The sequence below is a fragment of the Cinclus cinclus genome, chromosome 8 (assembly GCF_963662255.1).
Source record: "Cinclus cinclus chromosome 8, bCinCin1.1, whole genome shotgun sequence".
Taxonomy (NCBI): Eukaryota; Metazoa; Chordata; class Aves; order Passeriformes; family Cinclidae; genus Cinclus; species Cinclus cinclus.
In genome coordinates this window covers 16,966,604-16,979,102 of record NC_085053.1, presented here as the reverse complement: position 1 = coordinate 16,979,102, position 12,499 = coordinate 16,966,604, and the positions used below count along the sequence as shown (strand labels likewise).

The 12,499-nt window shown below is 37.2% G+C and overlaps 1 protein-coding gene across 4 annotated transcripts in view; it reads left to right on the top strand.

Annotated features, from left to right (window-relative positions):
* The window catches only part of PRKACB (protein kinase cAMP-activated catalytic subunit beta), a 66,227-nt gene that overhangs the window by 31,472 nt on the left and 22,256 nt on the right, over nt 1-12,499 (top strand). For 2 of the 4 annotated variants that reach the window (XM_062497898.1, XM_062497897.1), the window contains exon 1: nt 472-688. The exons of 1 other annotated variant lie outside the window; for it this stretch is intronic. In XM_062497898.1, the coding sequence (XP_062353882.1) occupies nt 502-688 (187 nt within the window). In that variant the 5' untranslated portion in view covers nt 472-501. Of the gene's footprint in view, nt 1-471; nt 689-12,461; nt 12,472-12,499 lie in introns of those variants that run through there. One more of the 4 variants, XM_062497900.1, reaches the window with a different exon arrangement.

Genomic DNA, 12,499 nt, shown 5'->3' with positions numbered 1-12,499 from the left:
AGCATGAGATTACTAATTATTAGATTCCAGCTGGTTAAGTTTGCTGTGATGATGTAAGTACTCCATCTTAATAACAGGGGAGGAACTACAGAATAGTTACTTTTGTTTTTTTTCACGTGTAGTTGTGGTAAATTAAAAAAAATGCCTATCTGCTTTCTGATCTTTACTTCTTAACAGGTTGTTTGTAGTACTCTAACAAAAAATGCGTACTTAAATATGAAGTCTAATGCATTAAAAAGCTCTGAGAACACATACTAGAGAAGTTATTGCTTGTTTTTTTAAAAAAACAAAACACTTTTCAGTTTACATGAAAAGAGACTTCTCACTGTGTAAACCAGTACATCATAGAGCTTTCCTTAACAGGAAGTAGAAGGGAGTCGTGGTTAGCAAACACTGCAGGCAGGAAGTTCGACACATGCATATCTCTTAGTGGCGCTGGGTTGTCCAGCGCCCTTCAGATGTTTTCTCTGTTGCTTTTGTGAGAGTCACTGGTGTGTGTAGATGGCAGGGCACAAGGAGGTCCCTTGTAACCAGGGCACGGGGACAGCCACGGCACTGCAGAGACTGGAAGGGTTTGCTAATCGCCTCTTCCATAGGCACTCCAAGAATGGTGCGCATGAGCAGAAGGCGGCTCTGGAAAATGAGAGCCAACAGTGCTCTGAGTTCACTGTCCAGTGGGACGAATCAAGTAAGTGTGGGGAGGGGTTTGCTTCTTTGTTTCTTTCGTAGGTATTCGCTGTTCAGTTTGCCTGGTGAATGAAGTGTGAGCGCTGATGTGCGATGCGTTCTGGGGCAGTTTTATAATCCGTAACCTACAGGCGTTAATGGGAAGAAGAGCGTGTTGCATCACACAGGGGGAGATGGGGGCTCCTTCATGGACTGGTGGCTCATAGGAGAGTTTATCCTGCATTCCTTTTTCTTTCAAAGCACAGTTGATTTGTTTTGGCAAGCCCCCACCCCAGTTCCTACTTCTAAATTACTTATTTAATTTTCAAATTAAATCAGTGAGTTCAGCAGAAATGGATGACTCTAACTAAAGACTAGAATGTTTAAACTTTGAAATAGGCAGACATTGCTGCGCAGATTAAAATTGTAATTAAAGGGATTTTCATCATTCATAGTTTTACTTTAAGGGATATATACATCAGAAATGTTCTATATAGTGGTAAGCAATATAAAATTGTGTTTGATTTTAACTATTACATATTAACAGTGTGGGAATGCTGATTAGCTTTAATTTCATAATTAGTGAACAGTTTGCAGTATTATTTGTATGAATTAAAAGTCATCATGGTTGTATTTTGAGCAATAAAAGATTTCAAAAAATTCACAATCTAAATAAATTGACATTTGATTTTCTTTTTAATTTTAAAGCTGTGTAGTATTTTGCAAAGCAATTCTTGTCTCTCATTAAATACTCGTTTTAAAATGTTACAATATGGTAATTTATGATAATTTTGTTCCAAATTTCAGATTCATTGATGGATTTGAGATAGCACAGTTATTTCAGTTGAAGATAGGCCATGTTGGAAATGCTTAGCATCACAGTGTTACCATGAAGAAAATCAGTATTTGTACTTCTTACTTAAAATTTAAAATATTATATGAGTAGGGAGTGAATCTACTCTCAGAGGATAAGCAGTAAACATGGAAACAAAAAGGTGTTAATGCAGTGATCTAAAATAGATTAAATCTAGGTCTCCCAAATGAGACAGGAAAGTATTGACTCGTTTTGTTGGGAAGATAAATGATGAAAGTGCATAAATTCTGAGCTTTCACTTCTCCAGAATATTTTCAGCTTGATAAAAATAGGCGCATACTTCTGTTTATGAAGAAGCTCTTTTTTATATAAATAGCTATTTGAAAAAAAATAACACTGAAGCATTTTTGTTTATATAACATGAAGAAAAAAAATGGTAATGACCTACTGACACCCACAAATTGTGACCTGTTTGTGTAAAAGTCTCTACTTTTTCACCCGTCTTCGTAAGGCAGGCTTCCTAGTGTGGCATGTTTGATGAGGAAATGGACTGTCGTGTCTCTTGATAAACATGGTGAAAATGGCTGTTCTGTGAATGCTATTTTAAGTCGTAATTAAGCAGAGCAGTTGCATGCAGTTTTCTGAGCTGAAGTTGCTAGGCTGGTAACTGAATGGTGAGTGACTGTAGCTTTGGTTTTGGGGTGAAGTTCTGAATCTTTATCCTGAAACTCTACTTTCAATTTCTAGATCATTTTTTAAAAATAATAATATAAATTACTGTAGGTACCTATGAACTGAGTCCACATTTAAAGGTTCTCATTTTGCTACCACTGTAGCCAGAGTGATAGGAGTACAGTGGAGGAAGTATTTCTGTCTACTCCTGACTCCTAATTAGGTCTTCAGAAAAATTCATGATCTGTGAAAATACTTAGGAAAACATGAAAGAGAAATAAGGTGGTTGGGGTTTTTTTGTTAATTTCATTTTGGTTGGTTTGTTTGTGGGTCATTTTGTTTTGTTGTGGGGATTTTTTGTATCTAAGAGTGCAATGTCATAGAATTGCCTAGAGTCACTGAATTCAGCTTGTAGATTAATTTCACAGGAAATTTAATGAATAAGAAGTGTCTTAGAAACATGCTGGTGTTTCTCTTGGAAGGATATTTGAATATTCTCAACTATTCTGCCAATATCAGTGCAACTTAGAAATGTTAGTGTAAAAATTTAGGTGAAGCTATCTAGCATGAATTACTCTTGAAGTTCAAGGCAAAAACATTCTAATTCTGAAAAAAAAATGGAAAGTGACTTCTCGGAACTGTTGTAGTTTCAGGCTTCAGATAGAATCCATTTGAAAAGGAATTTAAGGTATTTGTATCTTCTGCTGTAATGAAATACAATAGCACGTCTGTTTATTTTACAAACAGTTTTTGCTGAAGCTCTGGGTTTGCTGAAGGGGAAGGAGCTGCTGCTTGTTTGGGTGGACTTGGGGTTGAGAGTCGCTGTTGTCAGTCTTGTGGTTTGAGTAAATTGCAGTGTGGTCTATGGCCTTAGAGATTTTCAGTGGTTGAGTTTGAAACTTAGCATCTTTGTTTTATTATTTTCGTACATAAAGCATAGTTTCTCCAACTCACCTTGGATACTTGGTTGATGCATTAAATTAATGTGGTAATATCCTCAGAGTCCAGTAGGGCAGAGATGACTAAGGTCACCACAGGCCTCAAAATCTGCTTTAAAAAGCTGACTGAGCACACATGTGATGGTACAGCTGGACTGGTAACCAGGTCAATTGTGCTGCACTGCCCAAGGGTGAAAGGGACATGATGGGAGCCATCAGAACATTGCATTTCATTCTTTGTTTAGAAGTCTTGACTGTGACCACTTGCAACTATATGGAACCTACATTTTTATTTTTGCTTTCTTTTCTTAGTTGCTTGTTGCTCTTTGAGAAATAGAAATGTAAAAGGAAAGGAGAATGAGGCTGCTTGGTTTTGAATGTAGAGACAGTAAGATCAGTCTGTCTTACATTGTTGAACCTATAAAAGTGTTTTCCATATTTGCATAAGAATATCAACAACTTGGATAACTGAAATGGTCAGGAGAGTCACCACTACCATCTACCATCTTCATAAGTCCCTAAATTGAAAGTGGATGGGTGATGAACAGTCAAAAGAATATCGTTTGGTTCTCTGTTTCAAAATAATACTGGTATATTTCCAAATACAGTAGAATGATTTATAGAGATTTAGCTGAATAGTTACTTGTATATGTGTGTGTGTAGAAAGAGAAAAATGCATGTGAAATATGAAATAATGTACAGAGCATACCGTATGAATTGCTTAAAGCTTTAGAATAACTACTAGTTGGGTACAAGTCAACAGATAATTCTGGTCTAAGGTTGCCATGGAAACAACCAGTGCTTGATATAATTGAGAACATCTTAAACCCTCCTGGTGTTTGCATGCTTTTTTCCCCTGCCATTTTGAGTTGCTTTAGACATGAATAGGTAGCATTGGTCAGAGCAGTAGTAGCTAATGAGCAAAACCAAATTCCCGTGTCCTGAATATTGATTTTGATATTCTACTGGTATCTTGTGCTTCATAGTTTTTTGCATCACAAGGAGCTCATAAGGAAGAGCAGCTCTCTGGATTCTGTGTGCTTTCTTTCTGGTTAGTGTGTAAGTGTATTTAGGGATTGAAGCACTGATTTGGTAGAGATTAACATATTTCATCAACTGTTGGATTAATATCTGGAGCAATATGTTTCTGAAAACTAGCTCTTCAGCATGAATGGTAAGTGTTTTCTATTCCCTTTTGACACGTTTTTTGTTCCATCTTCACAATCAGGGAAAATCTACCAGGTTTCCCTTTCTTGTCTGCAGAGCTGCATCGACTGCTGATTTCTTTGTTTTTCTAATCGACTCACTGTGGGTTTCTCCGTAAAATTATTAGTCTTATTAAAGATTTGCAGTGTTTTATTAAACAGTTTGCTTTGCATGACTAGTATTTAGTGGTTTAAATTTTATTTTAAAGCTTCCTTTTAGAAATGCCGGATTTGGACAATTTTGTATATATACATGTCTGTTCACCTAATTTTCTGTGTCACTCATAAGAAATTATTTTCTGCAAATTGATATAAGTCAGAGAAGCCTTCTGAAATTACTGTAATCATCACCTAAAGATTCTAAACAGGCTTTTGTTGTTTTTCATCTGAACCAGCTTATTCTGCTATGATTTTTAGTCTTCCAAAATGCTGGGATGGCAGAATAGTTGAGGTCATTCATGGAAGTAAGGGAGGGGAGTCTCATTTGAAATGAGATACTGTAATAGATCTAATAAACTTATCAGGCAGGTATTTACTTTCCAAAACCACTGTGACTACTTATTGTAAGGTACTTTGAATATATGTTATGAAGTGCTATAGTCTTACTTGTAGTATTATTGAAAGTTGTTTTTTTCAATATATAGACTCCATAAATTTGTTCTCTTAGGAAAATATATCCTTTGAAAATTGTTTGCAAAAAGCCCAGACATGCTAGTTTCTGAAATTATGCCTTTTTGTTTCAAATAGATAGTCTGGAGCTCTGGAAAATGACTTGAGACAGAGGTTTTTTGAAAAGAAAGAGCAGTTAATCATGTATGCGGTGTTTGTGTGCATGTGTGTCTATGTGGTTTTGCTTAATGCTAAAAATTTAAAGGACCATTTTTACAAAGATTTCACTTGTGTACATGGCATGAGATAAAGACTGGGAGGAGTTATCCCACTGCCTTATCTAATATCAGCTTGTCTATACTTATCTCATACAAATGTGTTGAGGTCATCTTCCCCAGAATGGAAAGTGTGGCTGTCATTTCCTTGGTGTACAAAGTACAAATGTCAAAACTGATGCGGTTATTAAGGCAGTGTTTCAGTACTTTGTACATACATGATGGAGATTTGTGGTGCAGCATCATTCATGGCTGTTTAAGTAAACCTAAATGCAGCCTGTCCCTCAAAGTGGTGTCCCAGCCCCTGGTGTGTGCTCCCCACCTCCTTGCAGGGTTGATGCCAGGTGGGAGCACAACATGGACCTAGTGGGGACTCGGTGTGGCCAGACAGGCCCACGGCAGCCTGCCCTTGCCCCGCAAGGGTACGATGGCATCTCAACATCCACCTGCCCTTGCTCAGCCTCTGGGGGAAGTGACAGCCTCCCTGCATTTCCTCCCTGTCACACGGCCACCTGGTCTGCTCATGGAGAGAGAGGTCACTCCTGGGGTCACAATGTCTGTGCTTTTCACCAGTTGTTACCAGGCTGGGTTCTCCAGCACGTTTTCCTCTGTTTCTCTTAAAGTTAGACCATAGCCTCCACAGGAATTGAGATTTGTGGAAATCAGCTCTGTGAATTCTGAATTTTGGGTGATTTTTTGATATTCTTTTATGGTTGAGATGCCTCTTATAAAGCCATCAATTTCACACAAGCTAGGTGAGAAAGAGGTTATAGTTGTTCGTAACCTCAACAGTTATGTTGGTTTTTTGCTTGTTTGGTGGTGTGGGTTTTTTGGGGGTGGTGGTTCTTTTAGGGTTGGGGATTTTTTTTTCTCTCTCCTGGGGGTTTATTCTGCAATTTGCATCTGTAGAATTTATTCATCTTGGCATGCAGGCTCCCAGTTCCATTATGAAATAGAAATAAATAGCTACAACTTTTAACAGGTGCCGATTCCCAATCAAAAATCTCTATAAATGAGTCTAATTTTGACAAGGGAGGGGTGACTATCTCCCGCTCCATCAAGATTAAGTCTTTGCTGTAAATATTTCCCTATTTAAACCACTTATGCTTTTCAATGCATTTTTGTGGCTGGCTTCACTGCAGCAATGTTACATTACACCCTTTCAGCGGATAAAATCAGATGCTTTCCTTGTGAAAGCTGGCCAAGATGCAAGCGAAACCTTGATGAAAAAATTACCTATTTTCTTCAATTGCAAGTACAAGTGACTAATTTTGCTATTTTGCTTTCCGTTTTATTTCTTCTTTTTTATCCCTCCCTCAAAAAAGGCCTGGTTATATGATTAGATTTTTTTTTTTCTAGAAAGACTCAAAGGAAAAGCTGTTTTTCTATTTCTTTGGATTTGGACTTTTGTTTTGAGCAGCTTGAATAGATCAAACTGTAAGGTCAAGTAACTAGCAGCCCCAGCTCCCAGGGGTGCAAGGTATAGTCTGCTAAATCTTCTGTTTCACTAAGAATAGGCTTAATATTCTGAAATGTCATTAATTACATGATTGGGCTACTACTTTCCAGTACTTCAAATAGGGGTAATTGCTGATAAAGGCATTTGCACTCAAAAGACAGTTACCAGATGTGTATGGAGACAGATGGAGCAGGACATGGAAAGGGCGTGAGCCATGTTCGTGGGCTCTGCTGAAATATTGTCCAGTTTTGTGCACATTAGAGCATAGGCATGTGTAAGGAGTGAAGGGTGAAGGGAGGTGGTATAAATACATCGGATATGTCCACTGAGAACATTTCTAACAGCAAGAGATGGCAACCAGCTGATTATTCCCACTGCTCAAAAGATTGTAACAAATGGAAGGATGCCATGGAATTTCCAGGTGCCAGAACCATCCATCTTCCTATGCATGTCTCATGGGACTAATGCTTTCTTCTTTTCAAAAATTCCCCACCGTTACCCATTAGCCTCTGACAGCAAACTAGGGCAATTTCTTGCGTGTTAACTTGGGTTCATGTTTTGTTCCAGTTCTTGTACAAAATATTTGAAAAAGACAACACAAAAGCTGCTGCATTGACATAATTCTTAAAATGCATCCACAAAGTGAACAGTCCCTCGCAGTGCTTGTTTGGGGGCAGAAGCAAAAAATGAGATTAACAAAATTAGAGTTTTCTTCCAAAGGAAAGGGTACTTGGTATGTTGTAATCTTGAACTCTGACTTACTCTAGTATCTATTACATTACTTATATATATTGTTTTACCAGAAAGATTTGGGTTTTGCCCTTGTTTATAGTTAACATCTCAAATTGTTTATATATTTGTTGCTGGTTACTCTGAGAGTTTCTGTTAGTCCTGTTGTTGTAGGCCAAAGTTCACAGGAGTTTCCTAGCTTTAATTGTGGAGGTTCTTACAGGCAGTTTTGTAACTTGCACAATGTTTTTTGTGTTTTTCGTTATTCATTTTTAGCTGCTGACAGATACCCCAGCCCATTAAGAATTAATGTGGTTTAATTTCTTTAGCTTTTTTTTCAGGTTTTGCAGCTCAGTTCTGTGCAAGTTTTATGCATGCCTTTATGCCAGATAAGTGCTGAATTTACCCAGTTTCTTTATAAAATCTCATTCTTTATCAGAATGGATAATAAACATTTTTACCTACTTTTTGCTTGCCTTAATCCTCAGACAAACAAAAACTTGTTATTCACCCAATGTGCTGAATTGTGAAATGTGTTTATTTACATAAGACTTCCTTATTCAGGAAGCCAGTCTCTGCTATTTAAGGGTATAAATGAACTTCTCCTGCTTGGCTGGTTACTGCAGGCAACCCTTTCCTGTAAATATTGAAAGCATGTTCTGCAGGAGATATGTCAGTGCAGTGATGTGTCAGAAGCTCAGATCTTGTGAGGAGATGAAGAACTATTTTGCTGATTTACCTTGACAGCTGTGAAGATGTCTTGCTGATCCCAGAAAATCTATATGAGGATTTTTGTGGAGTTTTAATAATGCAAGGGCTGAGACAAGGTAGCTTATGTGGAGTTAGACATGAGTGCACATAGACTAAGATTGGTGTATCTACTATTATTTTTATGCCTTGTATTAAATACTTGAGAAAAAGAAAAAGCAACAAAATAGTTGTTCTTATCAAGTAACTTGTTAAATGCATCCATACAGTGAACAGCCCCTGCAGTTGTTTGGTTTAGAGTATAAGGTAGAAGTTAGTTTAATAAAACTTCTAAAGGTTACTTTTAAAAGGAAGGAGTATTTGTGCATGAGTGTGTGTGGCATTATTCCCTGCTTGCAGGGAATTCATTACTCAATATACAGATAAGATCAACTACCTGCAGATTTCTGCTTACTGTTGCTAATAATCTAGCCATAAAGCCTGGTCTCAGGTATAGCTGCATGGCAGTGTGTTATCCTTTGTAGTCACTGACCTTCTACAAAGAGGAAATGTTGGGGCAGGGATATGGAGAGGGAAGTGGGTGCTGACCAGTTGGCCAAGAATCTTAATGGTGCAGAGGGGCAGGTAGCTTAACTAGAGGGAATTGGCAGCAGGTGCTAAAAGCATTTTTATTGTTAAGTAGTTTTGACTTTAAGAGAAAAAACTGATTAATTTGTGCATTTGTATTAACTACTCGAATTTGCTAAAAACCTTTGTTCAAAAGGGTGATAAGGGTGATACATTTACAAGATACTTTATAGTAGTGCCCTAGAAAATGCTGTTCTTGGAACCCATTCTTAAACTGTATTCCTTTTTTTTTTCTCCACACATGGTAACCATGGAAATATATGCACTGCAGAAACAAAAGATGTTTGAATTTTCACAGTTGTCACACAGTTATCAGTTTTCTTTGTTGTTTTGTTAATACCTGTTATATTTCACACAGGAAGGTGATATTTTACACTGCAGGTCCCGTCTTAGTTGTAACATTGTAGATTATTTGCTGGATAAATCAGCCACAACTATAGAGGATGGTACTGCACAGGTGCAGCTTAATTCCTAATTGCTTACAAAGTACCTCAGTGTATGACAATTGAGTATATGACATCTTAAGATTATTCACAAAGATTTTTTTGTGTATGAACACATTTTTTAAGTGGAGAGTGTTGTGTACTGCATTTGAAAGTAATTGTTTTAAACATATAATTCGATAGTTCTAGATTTTAAGATAATTATTTGATACAATAATTGAAAACCAGGAACTTAAAATTAGAATTATTTCTCAGAAACCTTTTCAGCAGTCCAGTGTGGTGTGTTCATGGTCTTGTCACTAGCACAAGCTGGTACCCTTTCAGAAAATGAGAGGTTCTGTCTCCCATATTTGCCCATTTCCACCCCACTTCTCCTTTCCCTCACCTCAGGAGAAGCATCCATGAGAAGAAGAGAAGAGAAGAGGGAGCTGCTTCTCTGGTCACTCCCTGCCTTCTGCCCATTACTTTTTAATCTGGGCTGGTTCCCTGACCTGACTTGGCAGTCAGACATGAGTGCTTTTGCTCTTTCAAGGAAGGTCATTACAGAAGTGCAGGAGTGAGTGACTGTGGGAGGATGGGACTGGTGTGGGGATTTTTTCATCCCGTACTGAATACTGAATTATAGCCTAACAAACCAAACTGCTATTTCTTGGACCTTTAAGCCTCAAATCACATGGATTGTTGCAAGAGTGGAAATAGATTTACAAATGTGTCATCTCCTTCAATTAATGCTTCAAGGGCAGGAAGGAGGTATGGGTGAGATTTCTTTCATTAAGCTAAAGCCTAGTTTTAACATATTCCAGAACTAACTGAATGTCAGTTCCAACTGATCCATTTAGAGAATTGAAACAAAAACCCCAACTCTAATCAATCAGCAGAAGGTTGCTAATAGCACTTTAATTTGAAAGGGAAACTTGGGTAATAAAGAGGAGTGGCAGCCTGAAGGACTAGAATACTTAAAGGTGGGATGGAGCAGCTCTTGGGCGCCAGGAATCTGCAGGAGGCTTTGTCACATCCTATACATGGATGCTCAGATGAAGATATTCTGCTTGTCAGCACTGAGGAAGTCTTGCATATTATTAATAATGTAGGCTCTGAATAATAGTTCCTAGGTTGGATCATAAGTTTTGGTTGGCTGATATGGGGCTTTTGGCATTTATATTCTGTTGAGAGAGAAGTCACTTATTAAAGTACGTGTTTGTTAATTTTTATTAATATTGGGTATGGGTTCTCTTTTTTCGGTTAAGAAAGCAGAGTTTTGTCTCATACCTATTTTTTGTGGAAAATTATTCAGCTGGAACATGTATGCACGTATAACTTTGCTGAGCAGTGCTAGTACAAGATTTGATTGTGTTTGTGACTGAAAATCTTTACTGCCTTGCATTATACATTTGACTTTACTGATTTACATTATACATTTTGGGGGGGGGGGGGGGGGGGGCAGGTTAAACAGAATTTCAGGGATTCATGTCCTAAGTGACTCTGTTATTTGGATTTGGTTGTGTCTCCCCAGAATGGCCCCTGTTATATTATACTTTTTGGCATTAGCAGGGTTTATCACCTTTGAAGTAGTACCTTGGTGTTTCAGAAAAGATCAGGGAGAAAGACTGAGCATTAGATTTGGAAATGAAATTAAGTATATTATATATATTATATTTTATTATCAATTAATAATATTGTAATATTATATAATAAAAATAAAAGGAAGTCAGTCTGACTGTGGCAGTTATGTGCAGTAGAGTATCTACTGCTCAGAATTCAACAAAGATCAGTGTCATTTCTGACAGCTGAAAACCTGGCTCCTGTTCTGGTGTATCTTAATCTGTCACATCTCTTGTGCAGGCTGTTGCTGTATAGCCAGCCAAGTAAAGAGGTGAACTGGGTTCTTTACAGACCTCTTAACTGTTTTAACTTTGCTTTTATAAAAATCACAAAATACTGTTTAGCTCAGAAAATTAAAATCATGGATAGGATTAAAATAAGATGTTGCCTGTGTTCCAAAATTGAGTTGTAATGGATAAAAGCAATTTTACAATTGCTGCATGTTTTAAATTAACTCCTGAATGTGCTCCTACAAAGATCAGATTCTAGTGCCTTCTAATTTTTAGGCACAACAGCTGTAACTGGTCTTAATTTAATGTTTTTCCTGTTTGTCTCCTTTTCCCGTGCCCCTCTCTTTTCCACTTCTTCCCCATTCTTTTCAGTATTCCGCAGAAAGGTTTACAGTGTACAGTTAAATAATTAGTACTTCCATTTTAAGAGCAAGTTTATATTCAGTTAGTAATTCTTACATGATCATTATCTGTGGAGAACTTTCTTGTTTTGCATTTTGGCAAATGGGCTCTTTCAGAGCTGCTCCATGTGTTTGACTCTTTGTTTCTGGGAAGTGTTGGATTTTGGTTGTTCGGTTTGGTATTTTAACTGAAGGAAGGTTCTTACCCATTTTAGCTGGTAAATTGGTTTGCTCTACATCACCTATTTTTATCATAATTAGTGTTTAAAGAGAAATATCAAGTCAAAACCTTGCTCTCAAAGTCAAAACCTTGATAAATGAGATATTCAGTTGATGCAGGTCATTGATCTAGTCTTGGCAAAAACAAGACAGACTCCTTGCTGGTCAGCTCTTCATGAGAGGGCTGGTGGCTGTGCTCACTGCAGTGTTCAGACAAGATGGACTTACCTTCAACCAGGCTTATATCACCTGGACTTTTTTCACCCACCATTTTCATATTGCGAGAAACAAAATGTTTTGGTTGTGTTGACTGTCTGTTTCAATGATAACATTTTAGTTTGTGCTTTGACGTGTTTTCCAGCTATTAAATTGTTAAATGGTGCTCACACTGCTTCCTCTCAGTGTATAATAATACTTAATGTTTAGCTGTGTTCGTTTTGAAACACTTGCCTTGTTTTGAACCTTTTTTATATTATTCCTGCTAATCAAAAGAGAAATTTTTAAAAATTAAGATGACGGGTTAATGGTGTAGAAAGGGGATTTAGAACCAGAATCAGAAGCTTCTCCCTTGCCTCTGAACTACAGTACCATTACCACAGCATTCACTGAGGTATCTATATACATTTATATCTATATACATCTTGATAAAGTTTAAGGCTATAAATATACTTTTTATAAAAATGAAATATACATTTACCAGAATCTCTTCATACATATTCATTTTTCCATTAAATGATTTAATTAAATAGCCCATTTAACTCCAGACTTCAAATGATTATATTACAGTTTTGGAACAAAATTTGAATTGTATTTTTATAAAGGGCATTTTAAATACCAGACAGAGACTGGCATTTAGCGCAGCAGATGGGGGTTTGTAGTGGTGCCCAGTGTTTAGTCTTAAT